Source organism: Choloepus didactylus, chromosome 2 (assembly GCF_015220235.1).
Source record: "Choloepus didactylus isolate mChoDid1 chromosome 2, mChoDid1.pri, whole genome shotgun sequence".
NCBI lineage: Eukaryota > Metazoa > Chordata > Mammalia > Pilosa > Megalonychidae > Choloepus > Choloepus didactylus.
The window spans coordinates 116,684,040-116,710,658 of NC_051308.1; the positions used below are offsets into that span (position 1 = coordinate 116,684,040).

General features: G+C 37.1%; 1 protein-coding gene across 6 annotated transcripts in view; it reads left to right on the plus strand.

Annotated features, from left to right (window-relative positions):
• Window positions 1-26,619, plus strand: part of OTUD7B (OTU deubiquitinase 7B) — a 59,378-nt gene that overhangs the window by 10,685 nt on the left and 22,074 nt on the right. For 4 of the 6 annotated variants that reach the window (XM_037826124.1, XM_037826127.1, XM_037826129.1 and 1 more), the window contains exon 2: window positions 24,024-24,174. In XM_037826124.1, the coding sequence (XP_037682052.1) occupies window positions 24,090-24,174 (85 nt within the window). In that variant the 5' untranslated portion in view covers window positions 24,024-24,089. Of the gene's footprint in view, window positions 1-7,488; window positions 8,321-24,023; window positions 24,175-26,619 lie in introns of those variants that run through there. The other 2 variants (XM_037826128.1, XM_037826126.1) reach the window with 2 other exon arrangements.

The window sequence follows — 26,619 nt, forward strand, 5'->3', positions numbered from 1 at the left end:
TGGTTGCTTTAAATAAATTTCTGGGGATTTGGCACAAGGCAACCTCTCAGTTTAACCATATTAGATTCTTTCTCACCTCATCTTTGTAATTTTTTGTAATATACTAGTTCATCATGAAAATTAAGATTTAAAAAGTCCTATATGCAGATTTCCCCAGATGTTCGTTGCCTTGTTGAGACTATAAATTCCTTTCTTCTGAGCACCTGCTGTATACTGGAATTTGGGCAAGATGCTCTAAGATGCCAAGGGAATGTTACCCAATAACTGAACGATAGAAGAATTGGTCCCTTGGGAATTTACTTATCTATAAATACATTTATAGAAAAAAAGAAATGTAAAAAAAAAAATGCAGGCTATGTGGCAGTATGTATCCTATCATATAACATTTTAGATCTAGAAGGAAATTTGCATATTGTCATTGTTTTCTAGGTAAGGAAAATAAAGTCCAGAAAATTTAAATGACATGTCCAAAGTAGTATTTACTATCAACAGCAAACATTTTATTGGACATCTGTTGTGAAAGTTAGGCCCCAGGTATATAAAGAGTTATCTAAGTCATCAAGACACTTAACAATTAGTTGTGGAGACCAAATATTTACATAAAAAGATAAATAGTTATACCAAATAATGGGTACTAAGTGTCAGGTCAGTTGTTTAGAGGGAGTATGAAGGGAAAACTTAATGGCATCTTTAGGGTAATCTAGGCCTTGGAAAAGTGAGAAGACTAGGGAAGTATTCAAAGCAGGATAACGGTGAGCTGAGCCCAAGTTATTCTGCTGCAGTTTATAGCCGAGTGTTTCACCTAGGAGAGCAATGAGATTAATAAAGTTGGAGAGTTGGATAAATTGGAGAGGGCTTTAAATCTCAGGCTAAGGAGTTTGGTTTATATCCTGACAGTGAAAAATCTTCAAGCAGAGAATTGTATGTATAAATTAGTATTTTAGGAAAATTGATTCAGCAGTGTGGTGTAAAATGGAGAAAGGGAGACCAGTTAGATGTTTATTTTAATAATCCAGGGAAAGGAGCCTATAAAGTTGATGGTAATGGAGAAAGAGAGAGATTTGAGTTTTTGAGGAAAAATAAACAGTTTGGTAACTGGTTGCTGTGGGGTAGGGATAGATAAGAACAATGCGCTCATTTTCAGTCTGGTTATAGCAGTAGGTAAGCTGAATTTGGATTTCTGATACTCTACTGTCCAAATGGGGTACCTTGGTGGAAAGGTTTGAAAAACACCAAGTCTAGAGGGTTTAAGTGACTGGTTAATTTTTTATATGTAGTACATACTAGAATGTGATATAGAGCCCATTATTTTGACTGCTTTTCAGTGCTCTTTCTATATCATATTGTCAAGTGGTTAAAAACACAGAGCTGATGCCTGGGAAGTGAAATGGGAAGTTGGAGACCACATTATGATGAGGTTTAACCACAAACTGTTTCAGTTCTGCATAGTTTTTCCTTACACTTAGACACTTCATTTGTATACTTCTGTCTAACAAGTTTATAATGTAGCAGTGGTCTGGGTTCCTTAGAGCTGTCTTCTGTGATTCAACTCTTCATATTCAAGGAATAAGATTCCTTCAGATTTTGGATTTAATTGTATATTCTGACTCCCAATTTTGAAAATGAAAAAGTTGCTTCTAGCATGTAGATCAGTGGCTTTGGTTGTGAGCAGTAGTTGAAGTAGCCTCAAAGGTCCCATTAATCTTTTTGAAGTAAAAGGAGGAGGAGAGTTTGGTACTGAGATCTTTTAGGCTTATTTACTCTGCCAGGAGTTAAGAACAGTTTACCTCCACAGATCTTATTAACTAAAAAGGAGAGTAAATAATGTGTTATTTGCTGTCCTTACTAGTATATTGTATTGTATGACATGCTATTTTTCTTTTTATCATTTTTTTCTTATTGCTAAAAAAAAAGCAATTTTTCTTGTAGTAATCAAAAAAAAAGTGTTTTTACTAATGGGAGGTTTTTTAGAGTATTGACTAGAATTCTAAAAATCCTGTGTATTTGGTTTTTAAATATGTAGACAGTCATATTTAAGACATGACTCTTTCACCCCCTCCCTTTTTTGGGGGGCATGCTTTTATCTATCTGCTAATAGATACCGACGAATTCAAGATAGTACTTTCTGAATCATCTAGCATTTATTGTGCATCTACTATAAGGGCCTGGCACTGTTATTTAATTTCATCTGCCAAGACTAAATATTTCTGGATTTTATGACTAGGTCCTGAATAGTAAACATCTTCCAGTGTCTGGCTTCTATACCCTTATCTCATCTTAGTCTGTGGTATAGCTCTTCTGTCATAGCTTCTGATCTGGCTGGTGAGTAAAGAGAAGAAAACTTTGATATTTAATAACCTACTCGAGTCACACATTATACTAAATGCTTTCTATATTACCTCATTTAATACAACAATTCCTTAAGGTGGATACTCTAATAACCTATTTTACAGATTAATTCATCCAACAAATATTTATTACTGTGGGTTAGGCAGTATTCAAGGTGCTGTGAATTCCACAATGAGTAAGACAGATGAGGTTCCTGCTGAGGCACAGAGAAGTTAAATAACTTGCTCAAGGTCACACAGCAAGAAAGTGACAGCTAGCATTTAGATGTAGATCTGACTGATGCCAAAGGTTGCCTGTGACCATTATATTATGCCTCCATTTACATATGTTATATGTTCTCTGGGAATACATAGATAAATCAAGTCATAAAAATAGGTGGAGTTCCCAGTATTTTCTTGCTAAAAAAGGTTCTTGATGAATCCAAGAAAGAAATCTATCTTGAAGCTGATAAGCAACCTGCCCAATAATGCTGTCCCCTTTCTCCATCCCCTCCCCCTCCAACCCTCCACCCACTCATACCTGGGTATAAACTGGACAATGTGACATGCTTTCGTATTTGGATGCATTTGTGCTTTGAGGACTGGGAGAGTTTTGTTTATTTCCTTGGCTTCCTGAAAGTTCCTTGCCCACTTGCAAGTTCTTGCTTGTTGCACAATGGTGAGTAATGTGTTGTTAACATTGTAATTTGGTCATGCCAGTTGGAATATTTTTTTCTTTTTTTCCTAGTTCTCTGATGAGTGAGTGGGGACTCTTGATCTGACAAACTTGCCTTCCAAGTTCATTTAAATAAAAAAGACTTTCTGTATTCCGAGGACTAGAAAATAGTTTGGGGTTGGAAAGAATGTTAAAATCCAATGTCTTCTGCCCAGCATAAATTCAGTTTTTGTTAGCATTCTAGGATTGTTCTTTAGCTTGTGTGATCTAAGAGAGTACTTGTTTTAGATTATGTCCTTTATCATCATGTGCCATAACTGGGGTGAGTGATATTTATTCTGGAGTCAAGATCTTAAAAATAGGCACAAGGATGTCTTTTGAGAATTACCTAGTAGAAAGCATTTTAAAAAATGTTTTCTGAGAGTCTGTGAGAGTGAGGAGTTGAGTTCCAGTAGCAGTTGAGCGCCTGTTGAGTTCTAGGATTAGGTGGGATCAAAGTTGCAAGTATTAGAACTATTTAGTGTTGGGGATCCAGAAATATTTGGACATGGTTCATGAGGTTAATGAGATGATTTATGTGGATGTGTCTAACCCAATGCTTGATACATAACAAGTGTTAGTTAGATCTTAAAAATGTATTTGAAATCTGAGTGTTGTCAGTTGGTTTTCTTAGGGCAGTTTCCTTATCATTAAGTATTCCTTCCTTAACGAAATATTTATTAAACATTTAACTGTGGGTAAAGCATCTAGAAAAGGGATTGGGGTAATAAAGATTTATAAAATCCAGTTCTTTTTGAGACTATTATCTTAACATTTACAAATTGAATCAATCAGGCCTAACATTTTTAAAAAACTTTTTATTTTGAAATAATTTCAAACTTACAGAATAGTTGCAAAGATAGTAGAAACAATACAGAGAACTTCAATATACCTCTTTCCCAGATACCCAGATTTACCAACGTTTAACGTTTTGTCACCTTTGTTACATCATTCTATATCGATCTATCTTTATGTATCTATCTCTCTGTTTTCTAAACATTTGAGAGTAGGCTGCACTTTAAAGCTTAATATTTCCATATATATTTCCTAAGAATAAGGATATTCACTTATGTACCCAGATTAAGTATAGTTGTCAAGTTAAGAAATTTAACATTGATATAAAGCTTGCAGTCTATATTCCAGTTTTTTTAAGTTGTCTCAGTAATGTCTTTTTGGAAATGATTTCCCTTTTTAGAGCCGGTCTAGAATGTATTGTATGTAATTGTCAATGTCTCTTTAGTCTCTCTCTCTCTTTTTTAAAATTGTTGTAGCATATGTACAACATAGAATTCCTACCTCAGCCACTCTCAGGCATACAATTCAGTGACATTAATCACATTCACAATGTTTTGCCACCATCACCACCATCCATAGCTAAAACTTTTCCGTCACCCCAAACAGAAACCCTGCACCCATTAAGCATTAACTTCCTATCCTCTCCCTTCCATAACCTGTGCTCTACCTTCTGTCTCTATGAATTTGCACATTCTAATTGTTTCGTAGAAGAGGAATCATACAATATCTGTCCTTTTTGTGTCTGACTTATTTCACTCAACATGATGTCTTCAGGGTTCATCCATATAGTGGCATGTATTAGAACTTCATTCCTTTTCATGACTGAATAACACTCCATTGTATGTAAACACTGCATTTTGTTTATCCGTTCATCTGCTGATGGACACTCGGGTTGCTTCCATCTTTTGGCAGTTGTGAATAATGCTGCTATGAACATCAGTGTACAAATATTTTTTTAGGTCCCTGCTTTCAAGTCTTTTGAGTCATATGTAGAAGTGGGATTGCCAGGTCATAAGATAATTCTATACTTTACTTTCTGATGGACTGCCACACTGTTTTCCATAGCCATTGCGCCATTTTGTATTCTCATCAACAATGCATGAGGGTTCCTATTTCTCCACATCCTCTCCAACACTTGTTATTTTGTTTTTTTTTTGTTGTTGTTTGTTTCTTTGATTGTTTTACTAGCCGTTCTAGTGGATATGAAGTAGTATCTCACTGTGGTTTTGATTTGTATATACTTAATGGCTAATGATGTTTTCATGTACTTATTAGCCATTTTTTTTATCTTCTTTGGAGAAATGTCTATTCAAATCCCTTCCCTGTATTTTTAAATGCAATTTTATTGAGATACATTAACATACCATACCATCCATCTGAAGTATATAAGCATTGGTTCACGGTATCATCACATAGTTGTGCATTCATCACTATAGTCAATTTTAGAACACTTTCATTACTCCAGAAAAGGAAATAAAAATAAAAAAGAAAACCCAAAACATCCCATACCCCTTATCCCCCCCTTATTAAGTCCTAGTATTGGTGTGGTATATTTGTTCAGTTTGAGTAGAATTGACATCTTAGTGACATTTAGCCTTCCAGTCCATGGAAACGTATGTCTTTCCATTTATTTAGGTCTTCTTTGATTTCTTTTAGCAGTTTTGTTGTTTTCTGTGTACAAGTCCTTCACATCCTTTGTTAAGTTTATTCCAAGATCTTTGATTCTTTTAGTTTCTATTTGTTAATGGAATTATTTTCTTGATTACCTCCTCAGCTAGCTCACTTTTAGTGTATAGGAACACCACTGATTTTTGTGCATTGATCTTGTATCCCACCATTTTGATGAACTTGTTTATTAGCTCAAGTAGCTATGTCATGTTTTTTTTTTTCCTAAATATAGGATCATATCATCTGCAAATAGTGCAAATTTTGTTTCTTCCTTTCCGATTTGGATGCCTTTTTTCTCTTTTTCTTGCCTATTGCTCTAGTTAGTACTTCTAATACAATGTTGAATAACAAGTGGTGACAATGGGCATCCTTGTCTTGTTCCCAATCTAAGAGGTAAAGCTTTCAGTCTCTCACTGTTGAGTATGATGCTAGTTGTGGGGTTTTCATATACTCCCGTTATCTTGTTAAGGAAGTTTCCTTCTGCTCCTATCTTTCAGTTTTTTTATCAAGAAAGGATGCTGGATTTTGTCAAATGCCTTTTCTTTGTCAATCGAGATGTTCATGTGGTTTTTCTCTTTTGATTTATTAATGTGATGTATTGCATTAACTGATTTTCTTGTGTTGAACCACCCTTGCATACCTTGAATAAAACCCACTTGGTCATGGTGTATAATCTTTTAATGTGCTGTTGGATTTGATTTACAAGTATTTGCTTGAGGATTTTTGTATCTATGTTCATTAGAGAGATAGGTCTGTAGTTTTCTTGTATCTTCATCAGGCTTTGGTATTAGGGCAATGTTGGCTTCATAGCATGAATTAGGTAGTGTTCCCTCTTCTTCCATTTTTTGGAAAAGTTTGAGCAGAAATGGTTTAATTCTTCTTGGAGTGCTTGGTAAAATTCTCCTGGCCCTGGGCTTTTCTTTGTTGGGAGGTGTTTGATGACTGATTTAGTCTCTACTTGTGATTGGTTTGTTGAGGTCTTCTGTTTTTTTCTCAAGTCAGTGTAGGTTGTTTGTGTGTTTCTAGAAATTGTCCGTTTCATATAAGTTGTCTAGTTTGTTGGTATACAGTTGTGTACAGTATCCCCTTATGATCTTTTTTTATTTCTTTGGGGTCCATGGTAATGACTGCACTCTCATTTCTGATTTTATTTATTTGCATCTTCTCTATTTTTTACTTTATCAGTCTAGCTAAGGGTTTGTTGATTTTATTGATCTTCTCAAAGAACCAACTTTTGGTTTTGTTGATTCTCTCTATTATTTTTTGTTCTCAATTTCATTTATTTCTGCTCTAATCTTACCTTCTGCTTACTTTGGGATTAGTTTGCTTTTCTTTTTCTAATTCCTCCAGGTGTACAGTTAGGTCTTTGATTTTAGGTCTCTCTTCCTTCCTTATATGGTATTTAGGGCTAGAAATTTCCCCCTCAGCACTGCCTTTGCTGCATCCCATAAGTTTTGATATGTTGTTTCTCATTTTCATTCATCTTGAGATATTTACTGATTTCTCTGGCAATTTCATCTTTGACCCACTGCTCGTTTAAGAGTGTGTTGTTTAACCTCCACGTATTTGTGAAATTTTTGGTTCTCTGATTATAACTGATTTCCAGTTTCGTTCCATTATGATCAGGAAAAGTGCTTTGTAAAATTTCAGTCTAAAAGTTATTAAGACCTCTTTTGAGCACCAACATATTGTCTGTCCTGAAGAATGTTCCATGAGCAGTTGAGAAGAATGTATATCTTGCTGTTTTGGGGTGCAATATTCTATACATGTGTGTTAGATCTAGTTTATATATAATATTATTTAGGTTCTTTGTTTCCTTGTTGATCCCCTGTTTAGATGTTCTATCTGTTGAAGAGAGTGGTGTGTGTTGGTCTCCCACTAGTGTAGAGACGTCTGTTGCTCCCTTCAGTTTTGCCGGTGTTTGCCTCCTGTACTTTGGGGTGCCTCGATTAGATGCATAAATATTTATGATTGTTATTTCTTCTTGGTGAATTGCCTCTTTTATTAATATATAGTGTCCTTCTTTGTCTCTTATAACATTTTTGCATTTAAAGTCTATTTTGTCTGATATTAGTCTAGCTACCTCAGCTTTCTCTTGGTTACTGATTGTGTGGAGTATCTTTTTCATACTTTCACTTTCCTTTCCTGTTTTTTAATTGGATTGTTTGTCTTTTTGTTGTTGAGTTGTAGGCAGGCCTAACATTTAAAGGCATAATTTAAGGAGAAATTTGTGATTTACTTTGCTTGTCAGTCCTGTGCTTTTTACTTTCTTGACCCTTGGTTATATTGAAAATGCTTGCCTTTCAGTTCCAGTTAATGGGTTTGATTTTTTTTTTTAATGTTTGAGATAGTTACCCATGATAACTCCTTTTATCCCTTCTCCATTTTTTCAGTGATAATATATTTGAAAGTATCTTATGAACTGTAAAGCTGGCAGTGATTGCTATCACTACCACCACTACTAATGATAATAATAATAATAATGGGATAGGACTTTTCTTAGAAGGGTTGGTTTTCTGGATTAATTTTAGGGAGAATGACTCAGAAGGCAGTGGGACATTTGCCACATGCCTTGTGTACTAATTGATACCTTTTATACTTTTCTTGGAAGGGAGAAGGAAAAGCCGAGACCTGCCACCCTGAAAACTTGGCCTGGTGCTCCGTCATCGTGAAGGGTTGCCTATACTACTTTGACCCACTCTGTATGGTAGCAAGAAAGTTTAACAGAATTTGCCACATGTTTGATCTTAGAGACTTATAGTAAATCTAGTGTTAGCCCCTGTCCACCTGGAAAACAACTCTTCCCAGTTGGTTGGTAAGATCTATCATATTCCTATAATATGAATCTTAGAATAGCAAAGAATATATCAATACAGTCCTCTCAAAGTAGTAGGATAAGGAAACAGTGCCTTATACCAAAATACTTGGTTAAGTATTATCATCAAAAGCCTTTATGGTCAACTGTTTTTGTTCGGCATTCTTCGAGAGTATGATTTGGCTAATCCAAAATAGCAGGTTTCTTAGTAGCTTTTGAAAAGACCTCTCACTTTTAAAAATTTCCTCATCATCTTTTTCTGTCTCTGGTGTCTGGCACTCAGGAAATCTTTGCTGAGTATAGGAAGTTAGCTGATACCTATCTTGCAGTTTTCTCTGGAATCAGCCCATTAAAGGAACTTCTAGAAAGCAGGTCTTGGTTAATTCTTACCCTTTACCTAGCAGACTGCCTGCACAGAGTGAGTCTTTAGTAAGTGTTTATTGAATGATTGAGTTAGGAGGTTAAGGTTTTCATCAGGAGAGGATTGCAGTGAAGTGGATCCTGTGCTGATGGTGGCCCTTCCTAAGAGAAAGAAGAAATCTAGCTCTCCCACAAATAAACCCCAATAAATATCAGTGTGGGGAAAATTAATAATGCTTTGATGCTTTCAGGCTTTGTACTTTGGGGCAAGGAGAAGTAATATGTTAAAAATTGATGCTTTTTTTTTCTCTTGTTTTTTATTTGATATTTTGTCCTGTTCAAAAGGTAACTATAGCTGTGATTTCTTGATAGTGTATGAGAAGGATATTATAGCTTCACACTATCAATAGAAAATAAAAATATATCCCTATGCCACATATAATTTTGTCCTGTCTTCTTGCTACAAAATTTCAGACCTTATGGATATAGTGCTAGAAGAATGTGGTCAATTCTTGTTATTCACAGTAGTTATGTTCATAAAGTCACTTCATATACTGAATTAGCGAATACTGAACCATTGCTCCTAGGGGAAATAAAGGATTAGGTTCAGACGTTTCCATCAACTGATCAGTGCATAACCTTGTATTGTGTTTCTGTTTAAAGATACCTTATTTAAAATATATTATTGATGCCTTAACATTGAACTCATGGCCAACAGCATTATAACTCACACCTCAACAAAGCTTATCAAACACATGTATTTTCTCCATATTTAATACATATTTCTCCATAAGGCCTTCTTGAACTTAGGAACACTAGACAGCACGTCACCACCGTGGTTGGAGGCTGTTTTAAACAGCAAAATCACCAAAAGAAGCACAAAAATGTGAAAACATGACAGTGAATATGTCATGAAAAGGATACTTGTTTCCAGCATGAGAGCTGAAACAAGTAGGCAGAGTGTTGCCTTGTTTGACCTTAGCTAGGAACATGTGTATTGGGTGACTCACATTTTTCTCCACTCTGCACATCATGAGTGACCATGAAAGTGCTGCAAGTATTGATTTTGGGGTTACAAATAAGTTTTAGTGAGTAGATGAATTTGCAAATTATTCAGGATTCCCTGAATAATGAGGATCAACTTTACTTTTAGTGGTGATGATCAAAACCAAAATGATGATTTGATTTTAGGATGCCTTCATGATTTTCTTTATAGATGGTTTCTTTAAATATGGCTTGCTTAAGTGATAAAATTTCCTAAGTAACCCATCTTTTCCTTTGGCACATATCTGCAGAAGTAAGCGGTTTAGCTGGGTGGCAGGGGAAAAGGCAGTTTCTATGAATAAATCCACAAAGTAGATCACATGGAGAATTAGGATTTGTCTCTTGGAGATTTGTTTCACTGTTTCTAGGCCTGATATAAACCTAGAAACTCCTGAATAAAAAAAAAAGTTAAATGTGTACACACACACACACACACCCCTCCACATGCACATACATGTGTCCCAGTAGTAGTGATATAGTCATGGGACCAGTTCTGAAGTTTTTACTGTTGGGTATACACAATAGCATACAGTAAACAAGTGAATTGTTTTGGGAATGGTTAATTATATGATTAGATCGAGGTTTTTTTCTCTAAGTTTGATTGGGGGGGTGGGGTGGGGGGGTGAAGTAAGATTCTGTGAGCACACACTGTAATGGAGGTAGAAAACAACACGGAAGTGGGGTTAACAATACAAACCTTTTAGAGTTGTTTGGAAGTTTAAATGAAATAATTTGTAAAGTTTTGACACATATTACTTCCTTTCTCTTCTTTTCTTCCTTTCAGACCCATCTTATTGTCTCTGTGTTGTAACATTTCCATGAGTCGCTTTGGTGTGGGATTTGATTATATCCGCTTTCTATCTAAGATGATTTTATTTTGTTTCTTTGACTTGAAAGGCCACAAATTAACTAAAAGCAGTCTACCAAAACAATTATTCATCCCTTCCTCCCACTTCATCAAGAATTGTGTGAAATTTCTAAAGGCCTCTGTCCTTCCTCTTTCTCCTTGTCTGGATTCTTTGGGACTGACATCACAGACATGGAGAAGTCTCTGATATTTGAAAATTCCTGACAGTCTTGAATGTTGTGGTTTTCCAGTGACTTTTGGGAAGAATTAGAGAGGACCCAGATGCAGCTCTAACACATCAGTGGAACCAGTAGAGTGGGTTTGATGGAGCGTATGGAAGCTTTGGGGGATGTTGTAGATGAGAAAATAAAGGGCCAGTAGTTTCTCATGTGTTTTAGTACAGCTCTTTTACAACAATCAGCATTTAATTTGGGGTCTTTTTTTTTTTTTTTCCTATTTATTAAGTAGTTGGGTATGTAGAGCATGCAGGCTGATATTTGTTTTTTAGACTTTTTTCAGGATTTTAATATTAGTCTCAGGTAAGCATGTTTAGGAAGAGCAAGCTGTTGCAAATAATATCATATAACAGTTGTAAGAAAATGTCTTTGCAATGGGTTATTGCTTTAGACTTGCCTACATACAACTGTGATTACTACCAAGAATAGTACTCAATGTGTGTAGTGGGGAGTTGTAGAATTACAACTCAGTTCATCTGAACAAAAATTTGAGCCCCTACTTGGTGCTTGTATGCTAGGGATAGTGATGAACAAGACCAGATTTCTACTTTCAAATAGTTTGTGGTTTAGGGGGGAGATAAACATTTAAATAAACACAAATACTGTGCACTTCTGTATAATAGAAGTAGGATGTATGATGCAGTGGGGGGCACAGAGGAGGAAGTGGTCACAATTTAACATGGGAGCCCAGCGAAGGTTTTGCAAATGAGGTAGTACTCAAATTAGTCTTATAGAAGAGGTGAGAATTCACCTGCTAGAGCAGGAGTCACTCCAGGTGGAGGGAGCAATATTTGCAAAGGGACTGAAATTTGGAACCTTTAGTATACTTGGGAACTATCAGTACAAAAAGGAGAATAGTGGGAGGTATTGAAGGCTGGAGAGTTAGGTAGAACCAGATCTTGAAGGGGCTTGTCAGCAATTTGGATCTTATGTTTTAGTCATTAAGGATCCATTGAAGGTTTTTAAAGCATTTTGGATTGATCACAGTGGATGCTTATGGAGGCTGATTAGGGCTGGAGAATGAAGTTAGGGAGAAGTTAGGAAGCTATTTCCTGAGCTCCAGGATATGAAAACCTGAGATAGAACAATAAGACATATAGCTGTGGAAGCTGTTTGATGGATTTGAGAGGACTTTAGGCTAAAATCAGTAAGACTTAGAGGGTTATTTGTGGGATAAGGCAAAAGAGAAATCCAGGGTGTCTCCTAGGCTTGTAGCTTGGGTAATTGGGAAGATGTTGATACCATTTACTAGAACAGGCAATATCGGAAGAGGAATAGGAGAAAGTTGAGAGAATGAGTCCATATGTTGAATTTGAAGTGCCTGTGCAGTTCCATCAAGTAAGGTAGAAAGAGTTTGGTGCTAAGGATTCCAGTTTTGGAGTCATTAGCATTTGGGTCCTCAAGGGCATAAATGAAGTTCCTCTTGGGGATAATATAAAATGAGAAGATGGAAGGCCTGAAGTTAGAACTGTGCATACACTAACTTTTGGTGCAAGTACTGAATGAGGAGTCTAGAAAGGTGACCAAGATGCAGGTCAGAGAGGCCAGAAGAGTGGTCAGGAAGTATCGGATGTTACAAAGCGATCAGTTTAGGTAAGTGGTGAGAAGCATGTGGTGATCTGATCTATAAGTCAGTTCCATTTTCTTTCTATAGAGGCCCATTTTGTTAGGTTGGGGACTGAAGGAAAGGTGAGAAAGTAGCATCAGTGAATGTTAACTATTCTAAGGAGTTTTGTAGGGAAGAGAACAGCAGCTAGCAGGTAGAGGGTAGGAGGAGGAAACCTGAAGGAGCTTCTTTTGCTTTATTTCATAATTCTTCTGTGAAGTAGAGTTCATCTGCCAGGAGTAAGAAAGGTGGGGGTTGGACAGGAGGCTGTAAAAGAATAGGGAAGGTATGGCATAGTTGCTGAAGAGGATTTGTTGAGGTGTTGACCAAAGAGAAACAAAAGGCTGCAGTACTTCAATAAATGGAGTGAGACTGAATACCATATATTTGTAGGTATTTCTCTGTAAGGTTATGTGATCTTGTCTTACTCAACAGCTCCAATTAGTGGCAGAGGAGTCGAGTGTGGGATCTGTCTAGGTTGGGCAGATGAAGTAGAAGGATGAGGGAACTAGGTTCTCAGAGGAAATTAAATGAAATGATCAATCATTGTGTTCACTTTCAGTTAGACAGGAAAAGACAAAGTGGAATCCATCCATTTTTCTCAGTCTCCACTGCTACCCTAGTGTAGCTCACCATCACCTCTGTTGCAATAGTTTTCTATTCAATTCTCCCTAAATCCACTTGTGCTCCCTCCAAATTAATCTCACAGCAACCAGGGTAATCTTTTAACAATTAAAATCTGATTATGTCCTATCCCTGCTTACAATCTTTCAGTGGCTTCCCCTTGCTTTTAGGATAAAGTCTCAAATCTTACATGGGGTCCACTAAGCCCTTTCTTCAGCTTCATTTTGCACCATACTCACTCTGTGTTCCTTATTTTTTTTTTTTTTTTTGCCCAGAAAAGTCATTTTTTCCCACTTTGTCTAGCCAATTCCTATTCATTTTTCAGTTCTTAGGTTATCATCACTTCCTTGGGGAAGCTTTCCCTGACTCCATATAGGAAATAGCCTCCCCCACCGCAACATCTTCTTATTGTAATTGTGAAATTTTGTGGGTTTTCCCCCCATACTGGAAGCTGAAGATAGGGTTGTGTTTAATTCACTGTTGTATTCTTAATCCTGAGCTCGATGCCTGACACGTATTAGGCACTCTGTGAATTTTTGTTGAATTAATAAGTTAAGGTGGTTAAAGGACTGGATGACTTAATGAAGTGAGAAAGCAGATTTAATGATAGAGAGGGAAAGCTGGAAGGAAATAAGATTGTGACCAGAGTAAGATGTTAGAGTTTAAGATTAAGAGATGGGAGGGTCCAGGACTGAGCTGTTGAAATGAAGTGGAGATGGAGGTCTTTGCATTTGATGAGATTGCAAAATCCTGAGACGGAAATGTTGGATGGACTGTCCAGGTAATGTTGAATTGCTCAGGAATATGGTAGAATTTGAAGTGAGAAAAATATAAGGCAGATGTCTATGTCTTTAATAAATATTAGAGATAGATACAGCTCTTTCCTGTATTAAAACAATTAAGTAGGTAAGAATCAGTAGTCTTTGGGAATCGATAATGCTCTGTTCCCTTGGGAGACAGTATGGTAATGTAAAAAGAGCTTGGATTTAGAATATCTGGGTTCAGACTTTGAGCAACCTACCAAACTTTTCAAGCCTATTTTGTTTCTCTATTTGTAAAATTGGAATAATAAGACTTGCTGTAGTTTTGCCATTAATGAATAAGATAGTGTTTTGAAAGTGCTTAATTAATGTTAATTTGTCAGTTTTTATTCTGGGTTGCTGTCATGGCAAGAAAAGTGGAAGTAGGGTGAGAAGCAAAGATAGCGGCAGAAGTGAATTTTGAACAAGGTACAAGACTTCATTTATTCAGCATGTTGAGTTTATATTGGATGGTCAGCACATGGAAGATGTGTGTACAAACTTTATGAATGAATATAGGTACAAGAAAGTACTGATATAAGGAAGGATTTTGTAAGATAAAGGCGACTGGCTAAGTCGTGATAACATTGCTATGTTGATCCACAACAAATTTTTATGTAAAGAAATGCTTTAGCTAATTTTTTCATGAAAATTCTATCATGCCTGGGAGTAGATTTTATTGTTCTAGAGACCAGAACAAGGACCAGTATTTGAAAATTCTAGCTTTCGATTTAATTTAGAAAAGAGTTTTTTAACAATTAGAGCTGTCCAACAATAAAATGGACATCATGGTAAAGTAATGAGTTCCCCATCAGAGCATGTATTCAAGTGGAGACTAGATGATTTATCTGTCAGAGATGTAATAAAGGATTCTTGCATGAGGCAGACATTGAATTAAATAATTGTAAAAGTCCCTTCCAGTTGGAATATTGGGGAATTTTGACTCCAGTTAAGATTTGTTTATACAAAATTCAATCAACAGATATTTGAGTGCTTTCTCTGTTTTATTTGAAAGGTTGATAGCCAATGTTTTGTTTTGTTTATTTTCTTCCCTGTACTGGGACAGAGCCAGGAATTGTGAGTCTTAGTAAACCAAGAACTGTGAGTCTTAGTAAATTGTCTTGTATATCCCTATTTGGAATTTGAGAAACTCAAGCCAGGTGTTGGTAGTGATGTAACAAAAGCTGCTGTCCTCACCTGTTGGGTGGGTTTAGGGCAGAGTCCACGGCATGCCCTTGGAGACATCAAATATAAGAATGTGCTGCCAAGAACTTTGGGTTCGTAGTTCAAATTTTTGCTAAAGAGCCAGTTATTATAGATAATACCAGACTTCTAAATTATTTCTTTTTATGTTTTTTGAAAAAAGTGATCTATTATGTTGACACATGAGATCTATGATGCCTTGGATATTGATGGTTCTCATCGGCCGGTGTCTGATGGGGAAATTGACTACATGCCTATGGCTTAGACAACTCTTCTCTCCTGCTGAGCACTTTTTTGCTGATTGCTGTTTGCTTACTATATATTTCCCACATTGTTCCAGCAATTATTAAAGTGATTTTTCTGTTTCTTTGCATGCATGTTGTTTTTGTTTTTTTTTTTAGAGAGAAAATTGTTTTGCATCTGCTCTTGGTTTTGGATTATTCATGCATTTAAGTTTTTGAGTTGCTACCACCAACTATGATTTAAAATGAAGCTAGAGAAGGAATTCTTGCCTGTATTAGGTGAGGGAAAAGCTGTTCATTCATTTATGAATTCTGAAGGAATTAGTTTTTAAGTATTAAATAATAAGAACGAATTTATTTTTCAACTTGGCATTTTGAATTTGAGGTATCTTAGGCCAAAAATCCTTCATGTATTAGTAGCATTTTCTGGCAATTGTGTTACTGAAACTGAACTAAATTAGACTTTGATAATACCTAGACAGAAAGAGAATGTAAGGATCATAGCTAATGGTTACGTGTTGAACTGAACAAGTTCATTTTTGAAACCTGGAAAGGATCTTAGAAGTCATGGTTGTAGAGAAGACAACTGAAACCCTGTAAGTGTAAGTAATTTGACCAAAATCACCAAACTAGTTGTGAGTTTCTGGTCTAGGTAAAAATCATATGAAATGAGGGTGGAGGGAGTCGTGACAGTATTATTGAGCTATCTTTGGAAAGATGTAAAACTCAGAGATGGATTGGGACAAGGCAGACTCTTACATACATAGGGGTGATATGAAGTTCCCTAGAATTCCTGATCTGCTAAGTTAAGCCTCACATTGATTGGTGTGGTGGTGGCTGATATGTAGGTTCACCAGTCATTTAATCATTTATTCATCAGGCATTTATTGACTGCCTACCATGTTGTAGATACTATGCTAGATTTGGGGGCTACAAATGTGAAAGAAACATGTCCCTGCACTCATGGATCTCTTGTACTAGTGGAATGTACAAGAGAAGGCTTTGTAGTTTGTCCTCTCTCTCAAATAAAACATACAGTGCTTAGTAATCAAGTTAGTGACATATTGTTTTTTTTATGCAATTTAATTGAGATATATTCATATACCACGAAGTCATCCAAAGTATACAATCAGTTGTTCACAGTATCATCGTATAGTTGTGCATTCATACCACAATCAATTTTTGAACATTTTCATTACTCCAAGAAATAAAAATAAGAATAAAAATAAAAATAAAGTAAAAAAGAGCACCCAAAACATCTCATACATCCCCCCCATTATTCATTTAGTTTTTGTCCCCCTTTTTTCTATTCATCTCTCCATACATTGAATAAAGGGAGTATGGGCCACAAAGTTTTCACAATCACATGGTCATCCCGTATAAGCGATATAGTTATACGATTGTCTTTAAGAATCAAGGATACTGGATTGCAGTTCAACAGTTTCAGGAATTTCCTTCTAGCTATTCCAATACACTAAAAACTAAAAAGGGATATCTATATAATGCATAAGAATAACTTCCAGAATGACCTCTCAACTCTATTTGAAATCGCTCAGCCACTGAAACTTTATTTAGTTTCATTTCTCTTCCCCCTTTTGGTCAAGAAGTATTTTTCAATCCCACAATGCTAGGTCCAGGCTCATCCCTGGGAGTCATGTCCCACGTTACTGGGAGATTTACACACCTGGGAGTCATGTCCCACATAGAGGGGAGAGCAGTGAGTTTACTTGCAGTGTTGGCTTAGAGAGAGAAGCCACATCTGAGCAATGAAAGAGGTTCTCTGGGGGGTGACTCTTAGGCACAATTGTAAGTAGGCTTAGCCTTTCCTTTGCAGTAATAATCTTCTTAAGGGCAAGCTCCAAGATCGAGGGATTGGCTTATTGTAATGGTAGTCCCCAATGCTTGTGAAAATATCAGAAATTCCCCAGGTGGAGAAGTTTTATACTTACAGTTTTTCCCCAGTCCTTCAAGGGGGTTTTGCAAATGCTTTTTATTTTCTGCCCAAATTACTCTGGGATGTATTGGGGTTTCATGTTAACCTGTACAAACCAACCAGATCTCACCACCTATTCAAGGTTCCATGTAATTATGGTGTTTGAGTAAACTGACCATACAAATTATATTATATAGCAGGCTACAGAAAATACAGATTTTCCACCAAATAAGCATCACTTCTTTTGGTCTCACACAGAAGTCATTTTAAAACACAGTCAATATCATCCTTTTCCCTTTAGTCTGGTTTACCTTATTCCTAACCAAGTCTGTTTTGTTCATTTCTCTAATTAAAGACTGATCTCTTTTTCACCTTCTTTAGCATTTGCTTTATGGAGTAATGCTGGCACTCATAGCTGCTGAACTCTGGCTCAGAGTCTCAGGTTTCACTCAGATATCCAATATATACTTCATGTATAATGACCAGGTTATACACAAACAGCTCATCATCTCAGATTTTAGAAATAACCGTTACAGCTCATGAATAGATGTGACTGCTGTAAGAGCTTACAATCTAGGAACCTTTACCATAAGCCTTCCCCTGATTACCTGTGTTCTCAGAGTTTGCACATTATAGTTAGTCCATATTAATGAGGCATTACAATGTGTGTCTTTTTGATTCTGGCTTATTTCACTCAACATACTGTCCTCAAGGTCCATTCATTTAGTTGCATACCTCACAACTTCATTTCTTCTTGCTGCCACTGAATAGTCCATTGTATGTATACACCATAGTTCACCATTCCATTTATCGGTTGATGTACCCTTAGGTCACCTCCATCCATTGCGAATCGTGAATAGTACCCCATAAACACCAGTGTACGATGTCCATGTATGTCCCTGCTCTCAGTTTTTCCAAGTATATACCCAGTAACAGAGTTGCAGGACCATATGGCAAACCCATAGTTAGCCCTCTGTGGAACCACCAAACTGCCTTCCAGATGGGCTGCCCCATTCTACTTCCCTACCAACAGTGAATAGGTATATCCCTCTCTCCACATTTTCTCCAGCACTTGTTTCTCTATGTTTATTTTCTAAACAATTTTATTCATATACCCTACAATCCATTTTAAGTAAATAATCAATGATTCCCAGTATAATCACATAATTATGCATTCACCACCACAATCTATATGAGGACATTTCCTTTTCTTCCACAAGAAAAAGGAGAAAAAAATGAAGAATAAAAATATAAAAGAAGAAAAATAAAAATAAAACATATGACAACATGGATGAACCTTGAAGACATAATGCTGAGAGAAATAAGCCAAGCACAAAAAAAGAGATATTGTATGTTACCACTAATGTGAACTCTGTGAAAAAATGTAAAATAAATGTTTTGTATTGTAGAATGTAGGGGCCTAACATTAGAGTGATGGGGGAATGATAACCTAATAACCTAATAAGAACAGATAAATTAACAGATAAATTATTGTGGGTAAATTTAACATTCTGGGAATGCCCAGGAATGACTATGGTTTGTTAATTGCTGGTGTGTATGGTAGGAACAAGTTCACAGAAATGTTGCTATGTTAGGTTATTTTCTTGGGGTAGAGTAGGAACATGTTGTAAGTAAAGTAATTTTAGATTAGTTGTTTTTTTCTTATTCCCTTGTTTTGGTTGTTTGAAATGTTTTTTTTGTGTGTGTGTGTGTGTTTTTTTATAGTTAATTAAAAAAAAAAAAGCAAACAATGAAAAAAATATGCAGAGCCCCCCTGAGGAGCTGGGGCAGAATGCAGGGGTGTTGGGCTTCCCCACCTTGATGGTTGCTGGTGTGCTCACAGACACTGGGGACTGGTGGTTTGATAGGCTGAGCCATCTGTCACGGGACTTGCCCTTGGGAGGACTGTTACTGCAAAGGAGAGGATAGGCCTGCTTATAATTGTACCTAAGTGTCTCCTCCTGAATGCCTCTTTGTTGTTTAGATGTGGCCCTCTCTCTCTAGCTAAGCCAGCTTGGCAGGTGAAATCACTGCCCTCCCTCCTACGTGGGATCTGACACCCAGGGGTGTAAATCTCCCTGGCAATGTGGAATATGACTCCCGGGGAGGAATCTAGACCGGCACTGTGGAATAGAGAACATCGTCTTGACCAAAAGGGGGTTGTGAAATGAAATGAAATAAGTTTCAGTGGCTGAGAGACTCCAAAAGGAGCCAAGAGGTCACTCTGGTGGGCATTCTTACGTACAATATAGATAACCCTTTTTAGGTTCTAATGAATTGGAATAGCTAGCAGTAAATACCTGAAACTATCAAACTACCACCCGGAACCCTTGAATCTTAAAGATGATTGTATAACAATGTAGCTTACGAGGAGTGACAATGTGATTGGGAAAGCCATGTGGATCACACTCCCCTTTGTTCAGTGGATGGATGGATGAGTAGAAAAACGGGGCCAAAAAAAAAAAACTAAAGGAAGAATGGGAGGGGACAATATGGGTGTTCTGTTTTTACTCTTGTTTTTTTTATTCTTGTTTTCACTTTTTCTGGTAAAAGGAAAATGTTAAAAAAAATAGATCGGGGTGATGAATGAACAACTATATGACGGTAATGTGATCAATGGATTATATACCTTGTATGACTGTATGGTATGTGAATAAATCTTAATAAAAAATTACAATGAAAAGGTCAGACAACCACAATGCCACCAAGAATCCATATCACTCCCTTATATCCCTCTCTTATCGACATTTAGCTTTGGTGTATTGCATTTGTTAATTACAATTAATGGAAGCATCTTACAATGTTGCCATTAATTGTAGCCTCTAGTTTGCATTGATTGTATTTTTCCCCTGTATCATCCAATTTTCAACACCTTGCAATGTTGACATTCGTTTGTTCTCGCTCTTTTAGAAACATTCTTATATTTGTACATTTAATCACCTTCATTGACCACTCTAGGTTTCGCTAAGTTATACAATCCCAGTCTTTATCTTCTGTCTTTCCTTATGGTGTCATGCATGCCCCTAGCCTTCCACTTTCAACCATACTCACACTCGTCTTTGTCATCAGAGTACTTACAATATAGTGCTAACCTTCACACAGTATTATGCTATCCATTTCTGGATCTATGCAATCAATCCTTTTGAACCTTATGTACTCCGTCAGCATCAAATGCCCATTTTCTAACCTCTTTCTATCTCCTGACAATCTGTGTTCTCAATTTTAACTCTCAAATTTCACTCATCAATGTTAGTTCATATTAGTGAGTCCATAGAGTATCTGTCCTTTTGTTTTGGATTAATTTCACTCAATGTAATGTCTACTGTCTACCATTTTGTCTTTTGGATTTTATATCATATCTTATTTTTATTTTTTTCTCTCTCTCTTTTTGTTCTTACTGATAGTCTTCATTTCTATTCTCTAAACCTCTCTCTGCTGTCTTTTCATATCTGCCTGTAGTTCTCCCTTTAGTATTTCTTGGAGAGCAGGTCTCTTGTTCACAAACTCTCTCGGTGTCTGTTTGTCTGGAAATACTTTAAACTCTCCTTCATTTTTGAAGGACAGTTTTGTTGGATGTAGAATTCTTGGTTGGTAGTTTTTCTCTTTCAGTGTCTTAAATACATCATGCCTTCTTGCCTCCATGGTTTTTACTGAGAAATCCGCACACAGTCTTACTGAGTTTCCTTTGTATGTGATGGATCGCTTTTCTCTTGCTGCTTTCAGAATTCTCTGTCTTTGACATTCGATAGTCTGATTATTATGTGTCTTGGACGAGGTCTATTCAGATCTGTTCTGTTTGGGGTACGCTGTGCTTCTTGGATCTGCAATTTTATGTCTTTCATAAGAAATGGGAAATTTTCAGTAATTATTTCCTCTATTATTCTTTCTGTCCCATTTCCCTTCTCCTTCTGGGACACCCATGACATGTATATTCATGTGCTTCATGTTGTCATTTAGTTCCCTGAGACTCTGCTCATATTTTTCCATTCTTTTTTCCGCATGTGTTCTTTTATGTGTGCATTCTCAGAGGTTCTGTCCTTTAGTTCCTGAATCCTTTCTTCTCCCTCTTCAGATCTGCTCTTGTATGTCTCTGTTGTGTTTTTCATCTCTTCTTTTGTGCCTTTCATTCCCATAAGTTCTGCCAATTGTTGCTTCAGACTTTCAAGTTCTTCCTTATGTTTGCCCAATGTCTTTATATCCTTCATCTCTTTTGCCATACCTCCTTTCATCTTGCTGATTTGATTTTTGAATGATTTAGCATATTTGTTTGAAGATCTTTAATTAGTTGTTTCAATTCCTGTATCTTATCTGAAGTATGAGTTTGTTCCTTTGGGCCATATCTTCATTTTTTCTAGTGTGATTAGTTTTTTGTTGTCTAGGCATCTGGTTTCCTTGATTACCCCAAATTTTCCCAGACCAGACGGGCCCAGGTCTCAGGAAGAGGGTGTAATCAGTGTCAGGTTTCCCTGAGGATGAGACCCAGCAAGTTGTCAGGTTTTCCTGTGAGGCCTCTAGACACTGCTTTTCCTATCCTGTGAAGCAGGTGGTGCTTGTCAGCCCACAGCTCTCCGCTCTGTAAAGAAGTACATTGCCTTTAATTCTTAGTAAACCCTGCCAGGGGCTGAGAGTGTCAGAAGCCAAGCTTAAGCTCTTTCTGCCCTTTTTTTTTTTTCATCCCAGGCCCTAGGGTCTGAGTTCTCTGAGGGAGGGCAGCCACTTGAACTGGGCCCTGCCTTCCCCTTTTCTTAGGGAAGATAACCCCTTTAGAGTTTTATTTCATACACTTGACTTGTTCCTTTGACTCTTTTGACTATCTTAACTCCACCCATGCCTGGGTCAGCACTGACAATTGAAAATGCCTAAGGCTTTCTCTAATGAGCCACATAGAATGAGAGAAAAAAAAAAAGGAAAAAAGAAAGAAATCACCTTTTCAGAGCCATTCCCCAGCCCCCCAGTTACCAGTCAAGAACCAGAGTTGGTGCCCAGTTCTTTGTGCCCCTTGTCTTGGGACACAGTCCTTTTCCAATATTTTGAGCTCAGCTGATTCCAAAAGCCTCTGTTTTTATTTATTTATGTAGTTTTTTTTCCATCACCCGTGCCTCATCTCTACCGGGAGAAACCTCCAGGTTCCTTTCCTGCTTGCTCTGGGTTTATCTGTGCTCATAGCTTGTATTCAGTAGTCCATATTCATTAATTAAAACTATGATTGGAGCTTGGTTGAGCTACCTTCCCTTCCTCCTAGTAGACTGCTTCTTTTTCCCACATGGAAGTGTTCCAACTGAGCCTGCCATGCCAGTGGGGGAGGGGCGCAAGCTCCACAGTTTGGGGAGCTTACAGTTCTTATGCTGTGTTCTCAGCCATTCCACCCATTCCAGACTGGTGTACAGTGTCCAGTCACAGATGTCCCCTAACAGTTGTTCCAGACTATTTACTAGTTGTTCCTGGCTGTATGCTAGTTATTCCAGAAGACTAACTCAATTCCACACTCCCTATGCTGCCATCTTGCCCCACCTCTCAACCTGTTGGTTTTACAACCCACAAATCTTTGGTGTTTATTTACCTTAATATTTCTAAGGAGTGAAATATTAAGAAAGAAAATCAGGATCTGATCACACCACTAATTAAGCTGTGTCCCGGGATAGGGGGAGGTGTGAAGAAACGGTATCTGAGAATCACCCTTAGACTTTTGGTTGTCTAAGAGATGTTTCTGAAGTGATAGTTACCTGAGTCACCTGTTGCCTTCAAGAATTCTACTTTTGGCCTTCCCCAAAAGGGCAGCAGGTTAGTGGGTGCAGGAGGGCCAGTGTGTACCTGGTGACTGTGAACAAGTCTTCTACAGAGAACTGTGTGAGGTAACTGAATTTGGTTAGAGAGAGTTTTTCTCTCTGTTATTGCCTCCTCAGTTGAGACTGCTAGCCTTAGAGGAATGTAAACTTGTGGCAGACTGTCAGGTCAGACACATGGTTTCTGCCAAAGTCAAGTCTGAAAGAAGAGATCTTTTTCAGGTGAACTTATTTGGTAGTCAATTATCTTGGTTGGGGATGGGCATGTTTGAAGTAGACATATTTCCTGGGTTCATGAAATTAGTGGATGAAGATTGACTTTTTTGTTATAAACCTTTGGGATCCATACTCCTACTTTGCAGAATAGCTTGTTGTTTTATTTTGAGTAGTTCTGGAATATTAGCTACCAATTTACTTCTCCCGTTTCCTCTGCTAGCAACACAACACAAGTCAACTCTGAAGTTATCCAGTGTATATTATTCATTCATTCTTTCAACAAGTATTATTGAGGGCCTGTATGCCAAACACTATAGTAAATAAGTGCCAAGTGATTCATGCTGGGCATACATCAGTGAACAAGAACACAGAGTCACTGCTTTCAAGAAACTTAAATCCTAGATGAAGAACTCAGGCAGCAACTAATTAAAATAATTTCAGAGTATATCAAGCATAAGGAAGGAAATAAAGAAGGCACCATGTTTTGTAATTATGCTGGTAGAGAGTTCTTTAGGATGGTAGCTGGCTGCTTCCTTCTATTAGTTTGGATGAACAATACTCTAGAAAGGTAGAGGAAAAGCATTATTTGGAAGGGTTTTACAGTTCATGTAGGAATTAAAAAATTAATGAGGAATTAGGAAATTAAATGTTATTCTCCATAATAAATTTTTAACTGGTTTATTTTTAGATTCACCTGAAATGAATGAGCTAGGATAGTTTCCTCCATTTGGTTTGGAAGTTGCTGAAATTGGGCTGTGATTATCCTGTTGCAGCATAATTTGAGCCTTAAGCATTTATTTCCTTCTCAGGTGGAGGCCTGAATTTTGATCTATGCCCTACCTACATCCATCTGTCTGAAAGTACTTAATGATCACATGACCCTGGACATGGATGCTGTCCTTTCGGATTTTGTCCGTTCTACAGGAGCAGAACCAGGTCTGGCTCGAGATCTCCTGGAAGGTAAGGAGTCATTGGGGGAGAAAGGGAAGAGGGAAGGTAAATGTGATATTTATTGTTGGATGACTTGGAACATCTAAGGTGATCAGGAATCCACTTTGTGTATGGTAGGACTTAAATTTCAGTTAATGATCTAATTTGTGTATGACCCACCATGATATACATAAGTATGAATGTTCTAGATTTTAGGCTTCTGGAGGATCAGAATCATATCTGTAGGAGTCTTTGTTTACAACCATAATTAACAGATATTTTTTGATGATGAAGATGTATAATGACAAAACAGGAAAACCTGTGGGGGAGGAGCAAATTCTGAGCATATGTTGGTAACTTTTTAAATTGTCAGCCCTTAGCAAGGTGTGACGATTTGACATATGCTTAGTTACCTGTGAGAAGGGCATGAGTTTGGAAACAGAAGATCAGAGTTTATATTCCAGTTTACTAATTCAGTACCACCTTGCTCTTAACTTACAATGGTAGCAATAGAGAGGTGTAAATGAATTTAAGATATAATTTAGAATTGGAAACAATAATACCTGATCCTCATTCCCTGTCTTCATCTTTATATCTTATTTTTTTCCTTTAAAAGTAACTCTAGATGTAGTATAAAGAACAAACTGGAGGGGAGAGATTAGGAGTGAACAGTTAGAGAGCCCCCCCCTCCTGAAAGACCAAAGAGTAGGTGATAGATTATGAGGGCCTGAAGTGGGACAGTTACAATAAAAATGGACAAGAAAGAATGGATTTGAGAGTTGTTTCAGGGGTACGATCAACCCTAATGATTGACTGGATGATGAGGGTAAAGGAAGAGTGGGAACTGAGAAATGGCGAGGATCTGAAAATGACTAAAGTTTCTGACTTGGAAGGAATGTGGTACCATTACTGATTTAGAGAATATAGGAGGAGAGCCAGCAAGTTTTGGGAGGGAACATGATGGACATTGAATTTTGGACATTCGATTGTTAGGAGGACCTAATTTCTAGGTGTTTAGCAGACAATTGAAGATACTGATCCAATTCTCAGGACAAATGTTACTCATTCATTGTTTCAGGACAAAAATCTTTCATTCAGCAAATATTTATTGAGTACCTAGTGTGTGCCAGGTACTGTTCTAAATGCTTGAACAAAACAAACAAAAATTCCTACCTTTATGTTCTAATGGAACAGACAATAGGCAATAAACATAACTAAGTAAATTATAAATTATAACATGTTAAGTGCTATGGAAAACAGTAAGGAGAATGATGAGGCAGGTTGTAATTTTTATATGGTATAGTCAGGGTAGGCCTCATTAAGAATATAACATTTGAGCAAATACCTGAAGGAGATGGAGAGTTGTGTAGTAGATATATTGAAAAGGCTCTAAGGTGGGAGTAATCTCAGCATGTTTTAGAAAAAGCAAGGAGGCCAGTGTGTCCAGAGTAGAATGAGCAAAGGGAGTTAGAACAAATGGTGAAGGTGACAGTTCAGAAGCAAATTCATCAGGCATGGATGATAGTACAGCTTAACTGGAAAATTATAATAAGGAAAAAACTGCAATAGCAATAATGAGGTACCTCAAAAAAGGTAGGTATTATTATTATCTCCATTTTCACAGACAAGAACATTGAGGCACAGACAAAAGTCTGGAAAAGTAGGTTGGGGTCAGATCATGGCAAGCCTTGAATGCCAGGCAAAGGCACCTAGCCCTTAAAGATTTTGATCATGGATCTGAAATGATCAGAAATGTGCTTTAGAAAGATTAATTTCATGGGATTCTTGAGAGAGGATTGGAAGTGGAACATTAGGTGATAAGGATTGAATTATGCTGATGGCAGATAAAACAGAAGTGTAAACAATTATACAATATGCATTTATTGAATAATTTAATTGAAGAAAGCAAAGGGAAAATCCATTATGACAAATCCATCATTTAGATCTTTTCTTCATTAGGTAGTGATTCTTACATGGGGTGGGGGAAGGGTATCACAATTCCCTTTGATAATTTGGTTGCCCGCTATCAGCCGTTATCAACCCTTTCATTGGAAAAATGCACATGCCAGATAACTTTGTATGCAATTGCAGGTGGTTTAGGATACCCTGAAGCCCCTGTAGGCTAAGGAACTCTCTAGATCTCAGAATTAGGAGATCTGGACTTGAGTCCTGCTGGGCCCTAATGCAAATTTGCTATGACTTTGGGCAGGTCGCTTACTTTTCTAGGTTTCATTTCCTTTATCTGTAAGATGAGGTTTTAGGTTAGTAGCTCTCTAAGGGCCCTTTCAGTTCTGATATTATGTGATCAATTTGTTTTAATTTAAGTATTGGCTTCAGTATTGTTTTCCAGTGAGCAGTGTACCTGAATTTCACAAGTATTTGTTAGTGAATTGATATTTTTAAATAATGACAGATGAAATTAAGACAATGATTAAAGTATTAAAATGTTTAAATTTTGGTTCAAATGTATTTTTC